Source organism: Dipodomys merriami, unplaced genomic scaffold, assembly GCF_024711535.1.
Source record: "Dipodomys merriami isolate MVZ:Mamm:240054 unplaced genomic scaffold, mDipMer1.0.p SCAF_57, whole genome shotgun sequence".
NCBI classification, from domain to species: Eukaryota; Metazoa; Chordata; class Mammalia; order Rodentia; family Heteromyidae; genus Dipodomys; species Dipodomys merriami.
In genome coordinates, this window is record NW_027206146.1 from 7,969,861 (window position 1) to 7,990,072 (window position 20,212).

The 20,212-nt window shown below is 53.6% G+C and overlaps 1 protein-coding gene across 1 annotated transcript; it reads left to right on the top strand.

Moving 5' to 3' along the window:
* Window positions 1–1,990: 1,990 nt before the first annotated feature.
* LOC138812886 (serine/threonine-protein kinase D2) lies at window positions 1,991–20,122 on the top strand. The gene is made up of 18 exons (XM_070001132.1): window positions 1,991–2,989; window positions 5,115–5,253; window positions 6,426–6,557; window positions 7,721–7,875; window positions 7,987–8,209; window positions 9,656–9,733; window positions 9,825–9,978; window positions 10,696–10,813; window positions 11,273–11,350; window positions 12,240–12,498; window positions 13,858–13,910; window positions 14,010–14,082; window positions 15,053–15,159; window positions 15,976–16,137; window positions 17,475–17,573; window positions 18,719–18,986; window positions 19,390–19,475; window positions 19,746–20,122. The coding sequence occupies exons 1-18, from the start codon at window positions 2,750–2,752 to the stop codon at window positions 19,956–19,958; spliced, it is 2,637 nt and encodes an 878-aa protein (XP_069857233.1). The 5' UTR covers window positions 1,991–2,749; the 3' UTR covers window positions 19,959–20,122.
* The last annotated feature ends 90 nt before the right edge of the window (window positions 20,123–20,212 follow it).

Consider the following 20,212-nt stretch of genomic DNA (forward strand, 5'->3'; position numbering starts at 1 on the left):
AGCTTGGCTGGGGGGCGTTTGTGGAGAGGAGGTCTGATGGGTTTGGAGTTTCTTGTGGTAGGATGAAGGGGCAGAGGGGCTGGAGAGCCTGGGTGGGGTGGCTGTGGAGGGGCGGAAGCAGGGGCATGGGACCGAATCTCCGTGTGCCCTCCCCAGGGGCAAAGGCTGCAATGAGAGTTCAGCTACAGATCATGCCTGACTGGGCGCTTGAGCCTGCCAGCAAGCACCTTTCATTCCCCACCCCATGCCTTGGTAGACCTGCCATCCATGCCGGGAAAGCTCCTAGAGGACACGGGTAGCCCAGCCCCCACAGCGCATGGGGTCCCTTCCTTCCCCTCCCAGGGGTCATCTTGTGCAGCTGCTGGGAGCCAGGCCTGAGCTCAGGCCTTTATCTATAATCATTTCATGGTCCCCAGGACCTTGCAAAATGGGGCTCCCCCTCCCCTTGCTACAGGGGATGAGGCAGGGAGGGCTTACTCAAGGCTTTGGCAGGTCAGGGATTTGGGATCCAGTCCTGTCCCTCTGCTGCGAGGCCTCCCTTCTTCCTAGCCAGGTGTCCCCATGTGATTCCTAGCTTGTGAAGCTCATCCCCCTCAGGGTAGAGGGTAAAGGGCTCTGTGCCTGGTGCCCAGGCCCACGGCACCTGAGGGTGCAGGTGGGCTATATGGGCTATGTCCTAAGGACAGTTTGGCATCAAACTGTGAGTCACCAGCCCATCTGGAAAGCCCGGGCCACCGCGGCTGCTCATAGCACGTGGCCTTGCTCCACCCACTTCCCTCAGGCTCCCAGCTTCCCCAGGTGGTGGTTTGGGGTTTCACTCCAGCCTCAGACTTCCTTCCTCAGCCCCAGGCCCCCGGATGTGGTGATGGAGTCCACACCACCCTCCTCAGCTACCCCCACCACTCCTGAGCCAGTAAGGGGGCTCTTTGCAGCCCCCATACCCACCAGTCCTCTGGCCCCAGCTCATGGCCAGGCTAGAGGCATCTGTCAGGTGAGGAGACAAGTCATGGCAGTGTAGCTTCTGCTTCCTGCAGTGCGGGAAAAGAAATCAAGTCAGAACTGCTCCTGAAAGGGAATGGAGGTGTGCCCGCCAGAGCCCCGCACACAGGAGGCCCTCAGGAGTAGATGTTTCCCGGTTGGTTGGCTCATCAGAAGGAACAAGCGACCCTAGAAATCATGCAGCCCTGAGGTGCCTCCCCTTTCTCCAAACGCACAGCCTCCAGCCCCCAAAGAACTGCTGTGTTTCCACCCGCCTTGCAGCACTGAGACCTTGCGTGTTAGGTCACAGCCCCGAGGAGTAGCCAGAGGGGGCTCTTGGAGGGGCCTAAAGTAGGGAAGGGCACCGCCCCAAGAGATTGCCTTCTGGATCTCATCCCTCCCTGGCCTGCCCCTCAGCCCTGTGGGCCTCCACGGGCGTTGGGGGGCACAGATGGAAGCCAGCTCCATCCTCTCTGCACCATGCAGCTCGGTCCCCCCCCCCCCCCGTCTTGAGACAGACCTGAAGCCAGGCCTCGGTCCTCCCACCTGGGAAATGGGTTGGAGGTACTTTGCAGACGTGTCCCCGCGGCTCCGGCTTGGGGGGCGGGGTGATGCTGAGGGCCCGGAAAGCAGACCGGACTTGACACCCTATTTCCGACCCTCGCCCCAGCGGGGAGCGCCGGATGCGGGCCGGGCGGGGCTCCTCTCCTCACAGGACCACGGAGACCCCGTGCGGGGTGACAGCGGCCCCGCCCCCGTCCGCTCCGGGAAAGAAGTTAACTTCTCAAACCCGGGTGCTCTGGAGGGAAGAAGGGGCGCCCCTGCCGCCCCGCCCCACACACCCCAGGTCCCCGGGTCCCCGGGCCCCCGCCCGCCCCGGCCCGCGGGCCCGCCCTCCCCTTCCGCCCCCACTCTCCTGCCCCGGGCCGGCCCCGCCCCGCGACGTCACGAGCCCCGAATCGATTGGCTGACGGCGCCATCGCTCCCGACACTTCCTCCTGGGCCGCCGCCGCGTACTTAAACTTTGGAGGGGTGGAAAAAAAGAGGGGCCCGCGCCGCGCGACCCTCCCTTGACCCCCCGCCCCGCCCCGCCTCCGGTAACGCCCCTTCCCCGCGGCCCCGGACCCCAACTTTTCTCCAACTTCTGAGACCCGTGAGGTTCCCTGCTCTCTCGTCCCGGCCCCGGGGACCCCTCTGTCCATCCCTGGGCTGGATCCTTAGGACCCACTGGCTTCCCAACCCAGAGACTTCTGTCCTCGACCCCCAACGTGACCTATTTAGTGAGATCCTGGGTCTCAGAGCCACTGTTCCCCGAGATCGGATCCCCCCTGTTCTTCTCTCAACCTCTTCTTTCTCCCACGGGGCTCTGGATCGCGGGATCTCTTGATCTCTGAACCCTGACCTGCTAGGTTTTGCTGATTTCTTGGCATCTCTCCATCGCTGGATCTCCCTCCCTCTACCACCACCACTTGTCTTTCTGATGGTCTGTGATCCCGTGATCCCAGGCGTGAGATCCACTAGATCTCTCTCTGTCTCTGTCTCTGTCTCTGTCTCTGTCTCTGTCTCTGTCTCTGTCTCTGTCTCTGTCTCTCTCTCTCTCTCTCTCTCTCTCGTTTTCCAGAATCCCGCCATCCTCTGGTCTCTCATCTGGCCAGTTATCTCCTCCCGACTCCCTGAGCTCCTCCCCTAGGTCCCCTGGGATCTAGGACCGGTTTTCCAGGACTTCCCCAGCCGGATCCCGGGTCGGCCACCGGGTCCGGACCTGCCCCCCATGGCCGCTGCCCCCACCCATCCCGCCGGGCTCCCCGGCTCTCCGGGGCCGGGGTCTCCTCCGCCCTCCACTGGCTTGGAGCTTCAGTCGCCACCCGCGCTGCTGCCCCAGGGCCCGGCGCCTGGCTCGGGAGTCTCCTTCCACATCCAGATCGGGCTGACCCGCGAGTTTGTGCTGTTGCCCGCGGCCTCCGAGTTGGCCCACGTGAAGCAGCTGGCTTGCTCTATTGTGGACCAGAAGGTGAGGCTGGGGCTCTCCGATCCTGCTTGGGAAGAGGCCCCAGCAGGGGGGCGCGGGCAGAGGGTGGGGGGAGGAGAGGGAGGCCCTGCTGGACGACTGGGAAAGGCACTGGCCCCCAGTTGAGTCCTTACCCCACTACCAAGGTTTGGGGAAGGCCAGGGCAGGGGTGGGGTGCCCCAGAGGCCTCCTCAAATTGCGAGTCCCTGCATGTTTGTTGTTTTCTGCAGCGGGGAGGGAGGAAGGGAGGTGCCCGTCCCGATTTGTATAGGAAAGAGGCAGGTAGGGGACAGCAAATGTGGGGGACCTCCCTCTCCACCTAGAGTCCCCCACTTGTTGGAAACAGTAGAAACCGAAGCCGGGCTGGCCGTGGGGATCGGGTGACATGTGTGGGTGTAGGTTTTTGCACAGATGGCCAGGGCAAGTGAGGACTCAGGACCCGATAGATCCTTCTCCTCCCCCAACCTGATGTGTGTACAGAGGCAGATGCCCTCCATGTCCTCCTCAGAGATTGGGGGGGTGTGTTTCTGAAACCTCCCCTAATCCCTGTGCCCCTACTGGGCTTGAACTCAAGAGTCTGGGCACTGTCCCTTAGCTTTTTCCTCCAAAGGCTAGAACTCTAGCACTTGGACCACAGCTCTACTTCTAGCTTTTGGCTGGTTAATTGGAGATAAGAGTCTCAGATTTTGCTTTGAGTATGCAGAGCTCAGCCTCCTGAGTTGCTAGTATGACAGACATGAACCACCAGCGCCTGGCTTTGTTCTTAAACTTTATAGACTTCAGGGTCTCCCAGGCCAAGCCTGTAGGGTCATGGTGAGAGAGATGACCAAATGGGCCTGGTTCCCCAAATCTTTACATTGTTAAAAGTTAGAATAGTGGGCTTCTATGCTCTTCATTTACCAGCTTCTGAAAATGTTGGAATTTTAAAATTTGAAATAGTAGCAATATGTTTCCTAGGTCATCAAAATCCTCTGACATTAAAATGTTCAAATCTTGGAATGGTTTATTGAAATGCTCCAATGCTATGATATCCAGATAATTCTAATCTTCCTTTGATATACACAAAGCACTTGGAAATATTTGATGACTGCTAATCTAGGTCATTAAAATCCTCAAATGTACAATAACAATCATTAGAATTCAGGGTATATAATTGTGAGCATGTTGGGAGCATCAAACATCCAGGATTTCCTCAACTCCCTAAAAATGAATTCTTTGGGCTCCCCCAAAGAAACAGAAAAGGAAACTCTTCAATTTTAGGAGAAGACCTTCCCTGGGGACCAAGGCCAAGCAATCCTTGGTTTTCTGTAGAACACTAAGGCTTATTAACTTGTTTGTTTGTTCTTTTGAACTGCCAAATCCCCAAATCTAGCAGGCCCAGACCCCATCCCCCAAGTCAGACTGCCTGCTAGGACTGCCCTGCTGGGGGTGGAGATTGTCCGCGGGTACAATTCTTTGTCCTCCCAGCTCAGATTGTCCGCGGGTACAATTCTTTGTCCTCCCAGCTCAGAGCTCAGCCCAGTTTCTTCTGTCCAGGTGCGGCTGGGCGCCCTCCCCCCTCTCTCCTGCCCTCCCTCAGCACCTCACCTGGGCATTTTGTTTCACTTTCTGTCTTACCAGGTTGCATTTCCTGCCCTGGACTCCCCAAAACTGGGTCCCTGACACCTGGGTTATGTGTATTTGGGGGCAAAGGACAGCCTTTCCAGCAACCCTGCATCTTCCCTGCCCCCCCCTTACATTAGTCCAAAATCCCCTTCTCCCTCCTCCCCAATGCTGGGCCTAGAGCCAACTATCAGGGACAATAGATCCAGGAAGGAAGCTGGGGTGTGGGGGACAGAGGAGGGGGTGCTTACTCAGGGGGGTCCCCTCAGGTCTAGCTGCTCCCAGAGCTGCCCAGCACCAGACACCAAACTCAGGCCTGTGATCCCCCTCCCAGCACACCTGGAGCCCCCACATCCTGCCCTGCCCCCCGCTGGGGCTAGGAGGGGACAGACAGGAAGCAGTGGGCTGGGGGGTGGTGGTGTCTGAGTTTCCAGAGGAAACTGCCAGCCTCCCCCCAGGAGGGTTCCAGACCAAGGCTCTGAGCTTTTCCACCTCCTTTTCACCACCTCCTTCTCCCTCCCCTCAGTTCCCAGAGTGCGGCTTCTATGGCCTTTACGACAAGATCCTGCTTTTCAAACATGACCCCACGTCTGCCAATCTCCTGCAGCTGGTGCGCTCTGCAGGGGACATCCAGGAGGGCGACCTGGTGGAGGTGGTGCTGTCAGGTGAGGCCTGGCTTTGCTTGGAGGGGAGGGAAGAATGCTTCTGGGTGAGGGGTGGTGCCTCTAAAGGGGGCGGGGATCAGATTCACAACCAGGCATTTATAGGCTAGGGATTGTGGGCCTGCCTGGCGAATTAGGGGCCCTGCCAATCACTGTTGAATATATGCACTGTGGGTTCACATTGGAGAATTCAGCCAGCCCTGGCCAATCATGCACCATCCACAGCCACATGAAGAAAAGTCCCTGGCATAACGCTGAGTTACACCTTCCACACCAAGCTGCCAGGTGTGATGTGTTCACTTGCAAACCCCATTACACGGTGGAGCGATCCCTGGTCCAAGACATGTCCAGGGCAAAAGCTCAAGACTCGATCTGAAAAGAATAACTACAGCAAGTCAAACTGGGGGTGTGGCTCAAGTGGTAGAGTTCCTGCCTAGGAAGCGTGGGAACTCACACTTAAATTCTTTTCTTTATCTGTGATTATAAAAGGCATCCTCCCACTGTAGTGATCACTGAGTAGATCTTTGCAAGGGAAGCTGAGATCTGGCACCTGTACTTGTAAAATCTCCCTTAGAGCCAGGTGCTGGAGGCTCACCGTGCCTGCAATCAGCTTCTTGTAATCTCAGGAGGCTGAGATTTGAGGATTGCAGAAGCCAGCCTGGGCAGCAAAGTCCATGAAACCCTGTATCGCCAATGAATCACTAAAAAGCCAGAAGTGGATCTGTGGCCCAAGTTGGTAGAGTGCCAGCCTTGAGTGAAAAAGTCAAGGGAGAGCTCAAAGACCTAAGTTCAAGCCTCAGGACCAGCACAACAACAACAACAAATCTATAGAGACAGGGAGAGTCTGTCTAGTCAAAACAAAATCAAAGGAGATAAAAGGGACAGCTCTCTACCCAGGAAACCACGCCCCATTTCTCTGTCAGCCTCTGGGGGGTGGGGGCAGGGTATAGGCAAGTAGGTATTTTCCTAGTGGTGGAACTGAAGTTTGGACCCCTGCAGAACACAGAATGTGAATGAAGACAGAAGGGACAGATCAAACCTTGCAACTCGAGGGGGCCCGAAGGGGGGGGGGGCGCGTGAGAAACACGGGCCAGAGTAACTTTTCGTGAGGAGGGCGGTTGTCACATAGCCAGAGACTCAGAGCTCAGGCCTGTGTCCTTCTTTGCTGCCTGCAGCCTCTGCTACCTTTGAGGACTTCCAGATCCGCCCGCACGCCCTCACCGTGCACTCCTACCGCGCTCCAGCCTTCTGCGACCACTGCGGGGAGATGCTCTTCGGCCTGGTGCGCCAAGGCCTCAAATGCGACGGTGAGGGGCGGGGCCTAGGAAGTGGGCGGGGCGAGGGGGTGGGATCTAGGGAGAGCGGATATAAGGGCCGCGCTTGGGGTGGGTGGGGCTTGGGATGTGGGCGGGGCTGGTTTCTTAAACTGGAGAAGTTGCGTGAAAGTTTGTGTTGGGCAAGGATCCAGAGAAACAACCAGAGATAAATATTAAGTCTTCTCTGAAGGAATTTATTTAGAGGATTGCAAGGCCTGGCAGGAAGGAACTCGGGCCTAAGTGCCTCAGCTCTTTAATCCTTTGCACTGATTGAGTCAGACCCAGCCATGAACTAGGATAATCACCTGCATTACTGCCCTCTGATAGCAGATTTTAGTCCTATCTGCAAAAATACCTTCACTGCAGCACCTTCCGAAGGGGAAGCACATAAAGTTTGACCATCAAGGTCCATCTTTTGTCATTCTGGCACCTGACTTGGCTTGCTAGGACAGTCATACCACAAACTGGATGGCTTCAAGCCGGGTGCTGGTGGCTCACGCCTGTAATCCTAACTACTCAGGAGGCTGAGATCTGAGGATCGCAGTTCAAAGCCAGCCTGGGCAAGGAAAATTTGTGAGACTCTTATCTCCAGTTAACTACCAGAAAACCAGAAGTGGAGTTGTGGCTTAAATGATAGAGCGCTCACCTTGAGCTGAAGAGCTGAGGGACAGCGCCCAGGCCCAGAGTTCAAGCCCCACAACCGACAAAAAAGGGGGGGTGGTGGAAATGAGAGGCAAGGTTAGCAGTGGGGGCAAATGAAAGGAGTAATATTTGAACAGGGTGGACTGGGGTGAAGTTCTAGGGGTGTCCCTTGTAGTGGGAAGGGAAGCGGGGATGAAAAGAGTTTTGGGGACCTGGTGGGAGGGTGGAATCAAGGGTGGGAGTAGGGCTACAGGTCAGAATTAGAGATTGGGTCTGGTGATTGGTAACTTTAGTGGTGTAATGCCTTTAGAAGGGGATTGGGGTTTGAGCAGAAATGCTAAGGGTGAGAACCATGTGTGCATGCCTGGAATCCAAGCCTTCAGGAGATGAGGAAGATCATGAGTTTGCTACCAACCTGGGCTACATAATGAGGCTCTATCCCCCAACAAAAAGAAGGTGTAGGGGGGCAGCCGGCCTAAGCTGTGTCTTTGGCCATGTGGCACCCTCTGCAGGCTGCGGGCTGAACTATCACAAGCGCTGTGCCTTCAGCATCCCCAATAACTGCAGCGGGGCCCGCAAGCGCCGCCTGTCATCCACCTCCCTGGCCAGCGGTCACTCAGTGCGCCTGGGCAGCTCAGAGTCCCTGCCCTGCATGGCGGAGGAGCTGGTGAGGGGCTGGGGGTAGGGCAGGCTGGGCTGGGGGGGGTTGGGGGCTTGGGAGTGGGTTCTGCATGGGAACAGGCACTGATTGTCCCTCCCCTCCTCCGGGACCCTGTAGACCCGGAGCACCACGGATCTCCTGGGTCGCCGGCCGCCCTCATCCTCCTCCTCGTCTTCTTCCTCATTCTACACGGGCCGCCCCATCGAGCTGGACAAGATGCTGCTCACCAAGGTGAAAGTGCCGCACACCTTTCTCATCCACAGCTACACACGGCCCACTGTTTGCCAGGCTTGCAAGAAACTCCTCAAGGGTCTCTTCCGCCAGGGCCTACAGTGCAAAGGTTAGTGGGTTCCAGCCACCCCCAACCTGGACTTCTAGCCCAAAGCAAAAATCTTGGTATTCTCAAGACAGAAAAGCCCTGGAACCTTTGGAGTTCTACAATCCTGGAACTCTGGGAATCTAAATTCATCAGACACTTAGCAGGGAAGTCCCCAGCTACAGAACAGAAGAATTCCTGGCATGAGAGAACCATAGAACATCAGCTGAGTCAGCCAGTAGCTCACACCTATAATCCTAGCTACTCAGGAAGCTGAGACCTGAGGATCACGGTTCAAAGCCAGCCACGGAAGGAAAATCCATGAGACTCTTATCTCCAGTGAACCACCAGAAAACTGGAAGTGGCACTGTGGCTTAAGTCGTAGAGTGCTCACCTTGAGCTGAAGAGCTCAGGGACAGTGCCTGGGCCCAGAGTTCAAGCCTATGATACCCAAAAAAAGACTAAATCATAGCTCAAGTAAGAGCATCTTCCTAGCAAAGGCAACCGCCAATAGTGCCAAAATATAAAAAGCCCACAGTCATATAATGTCAGAATCTGCCACATTCTAGAATTTTTTTTTGGGGGGGGTGTCCAGTCGTGGGCCTGAACTCTGGGCCTGGGCACTGTCCCTCAGCTCTACAGCTCAAGGCTAGCGCTCTACCACTTGCATCACAGCACCACTTCTGGCTTTTTTTTTTTTTTTTTTCTGCTTATGTGGTGCTGAGGAATTGAACCTAGGGCCTCATGCAAGCAAGGCAAGCACTCTACCACTGAGCCACCTTCCCAGCCCCACATTCTAGAATTTTAAGTTAAGGAGAACGTAGAATTATAGATCCTAAAGGAGTTGTTTGTTTGCAAAACTGGGGTTTGAACTCAAGAGGCTTGCCCTTGTGCTAGGCAAATGCTCTGGAACCCCCTCCTCCAGCCCTTTCTTCTTTTATGCTGGGACTAGCCTGGACCTCAATCCTCCTGTTGCTACTTCCTAAGCAGCTGGGATGACAAGTACAATGCACCCAGATTTTTTAGGTGGTTGAGTTGGAGTCTCACCCACTTTTGTTTTTGGAGCTGGCCTTAAACCATGATCCTTCTGATCTTTACCGCTTGTATACCTAAGTTTACAGGTGGTAGCCACTAAGCTCGGCTTGCTTTTGTTGTTTTGGAGATAGGGCTTGATTATATGTCTGAGGCTGGCCTGGAAACTACCATATAGCCTATGCTTGCCTTGAACTTGAGATCTTCCTGCCTCTGCCTCCCAAGTGCTGGCATTACAAGCATGTACCACCAAGCCCAGCTTCACTGAGCTTCAGAGTCTCCTCTTGAGTCTCAGGTCCCATGGTTGGAGAAAATGGCTTAAAGTCAGGGAACAACAACAACAAAAAAGCAGCTAGACAACAAGAACAGACTCCTGAGCTTGTGCATTAAGGTGAAGGTTCAATCCTGTAAATGACCGCCCATTCCCTGTCTTATCAGACTGCAAGTTCAACTGTCACAAACGCTGTGCCACCCGTGTCCCCAATGACTGTCTGGGGGAGGCGCTCATCAACGGAGGTAAGAGGCTGGGCACCTGAGCTGGGGGTGGTAAACACAGGGTAGATGCCTGAGGCTGGGTAGAGGCCCTCAGATGCCCTTGCTCCCTCAGATGTGCCAATGGAGGAGGCCACGGACTTCAGTGAGGCCGACAAGACTGCCCTCCTGGATGAGACAGATGACACTGGTGTCATCCCTGGCTCCCACTCCGAGAATGCCCTCCATGCCAGTGAGGAAGAGGAAGGCGAGGGAGGAAAGGCCCAGAGGTAGCGGGTTTCTCCAAGATGCCCTTGCCTTAGCTAACCACTACCCCATCTCTACAATGGGGTAAAGATTCTCAGTTCCCAAGGCAAACCTTTCAAAGTGCCAAAATTTAACAGTTAACCTTTGTTCCTAATGGACTTCTTTCTTTGGCTGGCTTTCTTTCTTTCTTTCTTTCTTTCTTTCTTTCTTTCTTTCTTTCTTTCCTTCTTCCTTTCTTTCTTTTCCTTTCTTTTTCTTTTTCTTTTTTTTTTTTTGGTTGGTCATGGGGCTGGAACTTGGGGCCTGGCACTGTTCCTGGGCTCTTTATGCTCAAGGCTAGCGTTCTACCACTTTGAGCCACAGTGCCCATTTTCTGGTGATTAATTGGAGATTAGAGTCTCACGGACTTTCCTACCCAGGCTGGCTTTGAACCTCAATCCTCACATCTCAGTCTCCTGAGTAGCTAGGTTTTCAGGCCTGAGCCACCAGTGCCTTGCCCTGATGGACATTTTTTTTTTTTTTAAGTCACAGTAGAAAACCAGGTGCAGTAATGTAATCCTGTAGTTCCAGAACTTGACAGGCCGAGGCAGGAGTACCAGCCCACAGGCCAACCTATTTTGTGCTGATACTATAGGATTTGAGTTCAGGCCCCACTTCCCGATGGCCCAGAGATGCCCCTGTAGCTCTTGCTGCTGCATCTGACAGGTGACATCTCACCCCTTCCTTTTCCTCCCCAACAGCTCCTTGGGCTACATCCCCCTGATGAGGGTGGTGCAGTCAGTGCGACACACCACACGCAAGTCCAGCACCACGCTGCGGGAGGGTTGGGTGGTTCATTACAGCAACAAGGACACTCTGGTGAGTAGGCGGGGCTAGGGTTAGGGGCGTGTCTGCACAGCCTGAGTGGGCGGAGTTGGGATGGTCTGGGTGGGCGGGGCTAGGGTTAGGGACAGGCCTGCACAGCCTGAGTGGGCGGGGTTGGGATGCTCTGGGTGGGCGGGGCTAGTCAGGGGGCAGAATCAGAGCTGGATGTTAGGTTTCCTCTGCCAAGCCCCAGTGGAGCTGGAGCAGATTTGAGGGGTGTGAGGCGGTGATGGAGACAGGGCTGGAATCAGAAGGGTGGGTTAGGGGTCTGGAATGGAACAAGCATCGGGATTTAAAATAAAGGCGCGGGGGGGGGGGGCACGAGGGGGCGGGGCTTGGGGCAGAGTTTGGCTGAATAGTGCTTTAGGCCCCTCAGGAGCTCCAGGCAAGCCCCAGGCCCTGACAGCCTGGGTGGGAGGGGGTGCCCCTCCCCTCCCCCATCTCTCTCAACAGAGGAAGCGGCATTATTGGCGCCTAGACTGCAAGTGCATCACGCTGTTTCAGAACAACACCACCAACAGATACTACAAGGTGAGCCAGGGCCCCGCATCCCCAACCCCTCTGGTCATATCCCTCCACCCAAACCTGCCAATCACATCCTTTCCCCACCCCCAGCTTCCTCTTCTAGCCCCTTAGCCAATCTACCCCTATTTGCCCTATTGGCTCCCACCGCTTCCCAGCTGGGGAACCCATGGCATAATTCCTTAACCTCCCTCCCTCTCAGATCCCTCTTCTGTAAAATGCTTCAAGTAGCAATACTGACCTCAGGGCTCTATCACTTGAACCACACCTCCATTTCTAGATTTTTGGTGGTTACTTGAAGATAAGAGTTTCCTGGATTTTCCTGCTTGGTCTGTCTTTGAACTGTGATCCTCAGATCTCAGCCTCTCAATAGCTGGGATTACAGGCATGAGCCACTTTGTACCTGGCCTTGCATTTCCACACACACACACAGCAATCCCCTCGTTGGTCTTCTGTTTTGGCTGGTCTTCTGTTTTGATCTCAATCTGTCCTATCTACCCTCTGCTTAACCAGAGGCTACCCCTCCCTTTCTCAGAGCCCTTCAGTGGCTCACTAGGACCCTCAGACAAAACCCAGGACTCTTCTTGTGGGCCTCAGGGCTGTGGCCTCCTTCCCTTCCTTTACTCATCAAGCACCTACAGAATGCAGACACCATCTCATGTGAATGGGGGCTGTGGCGCACTCGGCCTCAGGGCCTTTGTGCATGCTGTCGCATCCACTCTTTGCCAGTCTTTCTGGTGGTGTCTGCTTGAGTATCACTTCTCCCTGGAGCCTTTCCATTCCATGCAAGCCAGGCCTGTTCTCATGACCCAGATTCCTGGATGCCCCTCTGAATCAGTGGAGGAACCCCATGGGCCAGCATGGTGTCCTCACCTGTACTGATTCTGTGCCCTACCAGGAGATCCCACTGTCAGAAATCCTCGCCGTGGAACCCGCCCAGAACTTTACCCTCGTGCCACCCGGCACCAACCCACACTGCTTTGAGATCATCACTGCCAATGCTACCTATTTTGTGGGGGAGACGCCTGGCGGAGCCCCGGGTGGGCCGAGTGGTCAGGGGGCGGAGGCTGCCCGGGGCTGGGAGACGGCCATCCGCCAAGCCCTGATGCCTGTCATCCTCCAAGATGCGCCCAGTGCCCCAGGCCATGCGCCCCACCGTGAGTCCCTGCCCTGGGTCTTGAGGGGCTTAGGTGGGGTCCTAGGGAAGGTGAGAGCCTGGAGCAGCCTAAGAAATAGACTCAGCAGGTCTGGGTTCCAGTCTCTGTTAAGCCCCTAATCTTACATGTGATCCTGAGCACATTACTTCTCTCCCAGCCTATGCCAGACGGAATGACTGTTTACCCATTTACTGAGTGCCTGCTCTGTCAGGACAGTGACACTGGGACAGGAGCTGGGCAGCTTGTGGGCCATTGAAGGGACCTGGACTAGCAGCATTGTGAGCAGGAAAAGCAAAGGTTAGGGTTGTGTTTCAGCAAGATTCCTCTAGCCTCCTTATCAGGATATGAAAAGAAAGGGGAGGATTGAGCCAGGCATGGTGGTGCGTACCTTTAATCCCATCACACAGGAGGCTGAGATGCGAGACTCACAGGTTGGAGACTGGCCTTGGCTACATAGCAAGATCCTGTCTTCAGAAACCTAAAAATGGGGCTAGGAATATGGCTTGGTGGTAGAGTGCTTGCCTAGCATGCATGAAGTCTTGGGTTCGATTCCTCCGTACCACATAAACGGAAAAAGCTGGAAGTAGCGCTGTGGCTCAAGTGGTAGAGTGCTTGCCTTGAGCAAAAGAAGCTCAGGGACAGTGCCCAGGCCTTGAGTTTAAGCCCTGGGACTGACAAAAAAAAAAAGAAAAAAAGGGACAGCCAGGTTCTGGTGGCTCATGTCTGTAATTCTACTTAGGAGGATGAGATCTGAAGATTGTAGTTCAAAGCTAACCCAAGCAGGAAAGTCCGTTAGACTTCTTTCCAATAAAACACCAGCAAACCAAATGTGGTGCTGTGGCTCAAAGTGGTAGGGCACTAACCTTGAGCAAAATTGCTCAGGGACAGTACCCAGGCCCTGAGTTCAAGACTCATGACTAATAAAAAGAGAGAGAAAGGGAGAGAGGAGAATCGGATTGGGACAAGGAGATGAAGGTAGAGTCTAGGATCTTTTGGTGGGGAGAAGCTGGACCCTCGGGGCATTCACATAGTAAAAAGAAATGCCAGGCTCTGGCTGGGTTTCTAATGGGACATATTTTGGAAGTCATGGTGTCACTTTTGCCTCTCCTTCCCACCTTCCCTCTGTGGGCTCTGAGATCATGGGGGTTGAGACATCTCCTCTTATTTTTCTCCTCCCAGTAGCCTCTTCTTTTCTAGAAGAGGAAAGTAAAGTTCAGAATGGGCCCATACAAAGCTGCACGTTGCACCACTCCATCCAATCCTGGTTGGGCTGGCTGAAGAGGGGGTTCTTTGGAGCTATGGGTGAAGACCTCCCTGACCCCAGGGTCTCTTGACCTCTCATCTCTCCTCTCTCCCCAGGACAAGCTTCTCTGAGCATCTCTGTGTCCAACAGTCAAATCCAAGAGAATGTGGTAAGCTCCTGATGCCTTCCAGCTCCCATACACCTTCCCCAGTCTCCTTGACACCCCATCTCCGTTTACACCCCTAACCCTCCTGTCCCCAACCCATAGGACATTGCCACTGTCTACCAGATCTTCCCAGATGAGGTGTTGGGCTCGGGGCAGTTTGGAGTGGTCTATGGAGGTAAGAACTAGGCTGACCCTGAGGATGGGCGGGGCCTTCATGGAGCCACACCTACCTTTTCTGATTGGCCTGATGCTTGCCTTTGTTTTGATTGGCTTAGAGGAAGAATCTTCTCATTGGCAAAACCAATGAGCCTTCTTCCTGGTTTTTTTTTTTTTTTTTTTTTTTTTGTGGTCATAAAGTCTGAACTCTGGGCCTGGGTGCTGTCCCTCATCTCTTCAGCTCAAGGGTAGAACTCTACCACTTGAGCCACAGCACCACTTCTGGCTTTTTCTGCTTATGTGGTGCTGAGGAATCAAATCCAGGGCCTCATGCATGCAAGGCAAGCACTCTACCACTGAGCCACCTTCCCAGCCCCCTTGCTGGTTTGTGTGTGTGAGTGTGTGTGTGTGTGTGTGTGTGCGTGCTGATCGGGGCTTGAACTCAGGGCTGAACATTGTTCCCTCACTTTTTCACTCAGGGTGAGCATTCTACCACTTGAGCCACAGCTCACTTGTGGCTTTTTGATGGTTACTTGGAGATTAAAGAGTGGCACAGATTTTTCTGACTAGGATAGCTTGGAATCTCGATACTCAGACTTCAGCGTCCCAAGTAGCTAGGATTACAGGCATGAGCCACTGGTGTTCAGCATTCACTTTACTAATCAAGTAAAAGTTCCACACTCTGATTGGTCACATCACTAGATACTAGTTTCTGATTGGATATAAGTAAAATTTCCTTTGCTGTCCGTTTCCCTCTTTGCAGCTCCATCTTTTGCCGTTCTTCCATTTTTTCCTGTCATCTCCAGTCACGGCTCTTACATGTTGGGGACCCCTCCAAGCCGCTCGGGTGACCTTCCATCACTTTCCACCAACCCTGTCTGCTTGTTCTCGGTGGGGTAGGCAGCAGGGGCAGTGTTCATCCTGTCAGGATTGGGAGGTCCCCATTCCTTACTTCCTCCTCCTTTACCTCACCCTTCCCCACCCCTCAGGAAAGCACCGGAAGACTGGAAGGGATGTGGCGGTAAAAGTCATCGACAAACTGCGCTTTCCCACCAAGCAGGAGAGCCAGCTGAGGAACGAAGTGGCCATTCTTCAGGTGACCCATGGATAGGGATCTGGGCAGGAGAAGTAGAGCAAGGTCAGGACAGGCCTGAAGGAAGGGGGAAGGAAAACAAATTTAAAATGAAAAGAAAACAAACAGCTGGAGGCTCACGCCTGTAATTAGAGCTACCCAGAAGGCTGAGATCTGAGGATTACAGTTCAAAGCCAGCTAGGGCAGAAAAGTCCATAAGACTCATCTTCAGTTAACCACACAAAGCCACAGGTGGTACTGTGGCTCAAATGATGGAGTATTACCTTGAGCATACAAGCTAAGGGACAGCACCCCAGACCTTGAGTTCAAGCCCTAAACAAGGCACCAAAGAAAAATAAAAGCCAAACAAAAACAAGGTCCCGCCTGGTGCTGGTGGCTCACACCTATAATCCTAACTACTCAGGAGGCTAAAATCTGAGGGTTGTGGTTCAAAACCAGCCCAGGAAAGTCTGTGAGACTCTAATCTATTAATCACCAGAAAACCAGAAGTTTGGCTGTGGCTCAAAGTGGTAGAGGGCTAGTCTTAAGCGAAAGAACTTAGGGACAGAGTGTGGACCCGGAGTTCAAGCCCCATGACCAACCAAAGAAATCTTAAACAAAAAGAAATGTCCATTCTTTTCACCCTCCTGCCACTGCAGACTTCCCTATGTCATTATGCAAAGATGCTTCTAGACACCTGTCCAGTGCCGTAGGGCGTCTTGGCCTCCCCCAGGGACAGCCTACTGGGTGGGTCATCTGCTCTCATGTTATCTGCCAGGGTCTGAGTTCATGGATGACCTGATCTGTGACCCTTTCACCCCCATCCTTCCCCTCCCCCAGAGTCTGCGGCACTCCGGGATCGTGAACCTGGAGTGTATGTTCGAGACACCTGAGAAGGTGTTTGTGGTGATGGAGAAACTACATGGAGACATGTTGGAAATGATTCTCTCCAGCGAGAAGGGCCGGTTGCCTGAGCGCCTAACCAAATTCCTCATTACCCAGGTGTGCCACTCAGCCTCAGGCTCCCCCTTGTGGAGGCCCTGGGGACCTGGACACTGGCTGGGGGAAAGAGGGGAGGTGGGGAGGATGGAGAAGAAAAAAGGCAAGGAGTAGTTACAGCAATAAGAAAAAATGAGGCTGGGAAGTTGGCTCAGTGCTTGCCTTGCATGCATGAGGCCCTGGGTTTGATTCCTCAATACCACATAGCAAAAAAAAGGCCAGAAGTGGCACTGTGGCTCAAGTGGTAGAGCTCTACCCTTGAGCTGAAGAGCTGAGTGATAGTGCCCAGGCCCAGAGTTCAAGCCCCACGACTGACCCCCCCACCCCACCCCAAAAAAAAAGGATTCAGCGCTAACCCAAACAGCAAAGTCCATGAGACTCATCTCCAGTTAACCAGCACAAAAGCTAGATATAGAGTTTTGGCTCATGTGGTAAAGTATCAGCTTTGAATGAAAATAACTAAGGGACTGTGTGCAGTTCCCGAGTTCAAACTTTAGTACTCCCCCCCCCCCCCCCCCCGCAACACACACACACAGAAAAATAAACTATAGCTGCAGGAATTTTTATTACATAGGAAAATGGGACAAGAGGTTTCTTTTCTCATTTAGTCATTCATTCTTTTATTAAATTCAACACTCTGTGAGCCCCTCTTCCAGGTATGGTCTCTTGCCAGGCAGTGCTATGAACCAAAATAACTTGGGCTCTAGAAAGTATCGCCCAGCCAGGTAGCTCATGCCTGGAATCCAAGCTACTCAGGAGGTTGAGATCTGAGGATCGTGGTTCGAAGCCAGCCTAGGCAGGAAAACCAGGAGCTCTTTATAACCACCAGAAAACTGGAAGTGATGCTGTGGCTCAAAGTGGTAGAGTGCTTGCCTTGAGTGAAAGAGCTCAGGGACAGCACCCAGGCCCAGAGTTCAAGCCCCAGGACTGGCCAAAAAAAAAAGAAAGAAAGAAAAGAATCACATCCAGCGTGGGCAGGCCTAACCCAGCAGAGGTTAATAGTGAACGATGGTGCTAAATGGATAAGTAATGTCATTGGTATTTATTAAGACTAATAATTTGCTAAGCAAGTTAGGAGTGTGCTTCGTGCCAGAGGGCCTCAGGTTTTCCCCAGTCCCTCCACTCTAGCCCATCCTTTCTAGACTCTATCGAACTCTTAGCTCTCAGTAAAAATGCGTCTAGACAGACATCTAAAACTCCATGTTCTCACACATCTCCTGACCCCTGGGGGCACCTTCAGGGATGCAGAAAACGTTCTGGGTGAGGTTTAGAGGGCTGGCTGCTTCGGGTGGACTTGGGGTGCCTTCTGCCGGCCTCATGGGCCCTGCCCTCCTTCTCAGATCCTGGTGGCTTTGAGACACCTTCACTTCAAGAACATCGTGCACTGTGATTTGAAACCAGAAAACGTGTTGCTGGCCTCAGCGGATCCCTTCCCTCAGGTCAGTTATGTCCCCTCCTGGTTCTAGGAAACAAGGCCAACCCCGGGGCCCCCACTGCGATCTGGGGTCTTCCCACCTGAGGTGACAATGGTTGACAAGAAAGAGTCTGTTTCTGCCTGCCGTGGAGTCTTAGTACAGACAACAACAAGAGAGAGGAAAGTAGATGAGGTGGACACACCCCTTACCTTCACGAAGGCAGTCCTTTTTAGTTACATCATCTCTCCTCACATCTTATTGGCCATAACTTGATCACATGGTCTGAGCTTGCTGCTAAGGAGGCAGGGAAATGTAGTCTGGATTCTGGGCAGCCATGTGTCCCATTACATTGAGGATTTTTATAAAGGGAGAAGGGGAGAACAAATGGTGGGAACAGCTGGTGGTCTTTATAGGGAAACTCTCAAAAGCAGAAGTTACATAGCCTCATTGAGAGAGTCAGAAAACACTATCTGAAGGAGTAGCACTTTGTGTTTTGGAGAGAGAGGTATTCTAGACAGAAGGAACAGCCTGTGCAAAGGCCCTGTGACAGGAAGAGCTGCACTTTCCATAGTTTACTAACAGTTTTATGATGGTATAAATTACACTGGGGCAGAGCACTGGTGGCTCACGCCTGTAATCCTAGCTACTCAGGAGGCTGAGATCTGAGGATCATGGTTCAAAGCCAGCCCGGGCAGGAGAGACCGTGAAACTCCTATCTCCAATAAACCACCAGAAAACTGGAAGTGGCGCCGTGGCTCAAGTGGTAGAGTGCTAGCCTTGAGCTGAAAAGCTGAGGGACAGCGCCCAGGCCCAGAGTTCAAGCCCCACAGCCAACAAAAAATAAATAAAAATAAATAAATAAATAAATAAATTACACAGGGAAGGAGGAAAGGAAGGGAGGAATGGAGGTAGGTAGATGAGCATGATGATTCGTGCCTGTAATCCCAGCAAGATGTTGTATTGCGAGTTCGGTGGATTGATCCTTGAGAGATGTGCTGTTATGCCCCTCCTGGGAGAGATGAGGAAACTGAGTCACTTGCCCAAGATCACGTAGCTTGAGAGACCAACTAGCATCTGTTTCCTTTGGAATATCGTGTTGGTAGTACAGGAACACACCAGGGCAGATGTGGCTTCATCCCCCCCAGACCCTGCACCTCTCACCTCTGCAGGTGAAGCTGTGTGACTTCGGCTTTGCCCGCATCATCGGGGAGAAGTCCTTCCGGCGCTCGGTGGTGGGCACACCCGCCTACCTGGCCCCAGAGGTGCTGCTCAACCAGGGCTACAACCGCTCACTGGACATGTGGTCGGTGGGGGTGATCATGTATGTCAGCCTCAGCGGCACGTTCCCCTTCAATGAGGATGAGGACATTAATGACCAGATCCAGAATGCTGCCTTCATGTACCCTGCCAGCCCCTGGAGCAACATCTCAGCTGGTGGTGAGTGGAATTGGAGAGATTGGTGGGAGGCGTGGCCTATGTGGGTGGGGTCACAGGGGCTGTACCATCAGCCTCCTGTGTCTGAGGATTCCACCAAACTCACCTGAAGCATACTATTTGTATTTGAGCCACACCACCTCCCAGCCTTTTGCTGGTTAATTGGAGACAAGGGCCTCATGAACCTTTCTGCCCAAACTGGCTCTGAACCATGATCCTCAGATCTCAACCTCCTGAGTTGCTAGGATGACAAGGCTTGAGCCGCCAGCACCAGGCACAGATTTGCAGTATAGGTCAGGAAATCAGTAGGCAAGGGTTTGGGGCAGGTGAGATTTCTGAGCTGCCCGGGCACACCGTGATGGCACCAGTCACGGTGGCAAACAGTTGGTCTCTCCATCCTATGCAGCCATCGACCTCATCAACAACCTGCTTCAAGTGAAGATGCGAAAGCGCTACAGCGTGGACAAGTCTCTCAGCCATCCCTGGTTACAGGTAATGCAGAGGGTGTGGCTGTGCTGGGGAAGGGGGTGGAGCTAGACCTTTATTGGCTGGGCAAGTAGTGATAGAGAGCCCCTTATTGGCTGGGCTGAAGAAGGGGGCGGGGATAAATTGCTATTGGCTGAGCACTTACATTGGGTGTGGCTTCATCATTGGTGGTACCCCGTGGGTCTTTGGCTGAGCAGAAAGCCTCCATCACTGCTCTGGCCACAATTGGCTGCCATAGATGCAGCCCCGAAGCTCACCTACCTCTTCCGGGGCCAGGAGTACCAGACGTGGCTGGATCTCCGAGAGCTGGAGAATAAAATGGGCGAGCGGTACATCACACACGAGAGTGAGGACGCACGCTGGGAGCTGTTCCTGACAGAGCGCATGTTGACCAGCCCTGAATTGCCCGCGGATGGGGAGCTCGCCAGCGCCCGATTGCCGCAGGACCATGAGATGCAGGGACTAGCCGAGCGCATCAGCATCTTATGAGCTGCTGCTCCGGGGAACATCCCAGAGTTGGAGTGTTTTAGGGGAAGCAGTTACCCGCCCAGACTGGATGCTTCTTTTTGCAGGATGCTGCAGTGGGGGTGGGGAGGTTATCTCGAAGGCCCTCCCTGTCTCCCCAACAATTAAAATGGACTTGTCTCTCGCCATGCCTGGGTCTCTGATCACACCCCATTCTTGACTCTTTAGTTTGTAGTCATGGCCCAGTGTCCCAGAGAATCGTGGAGCGAATATCACTG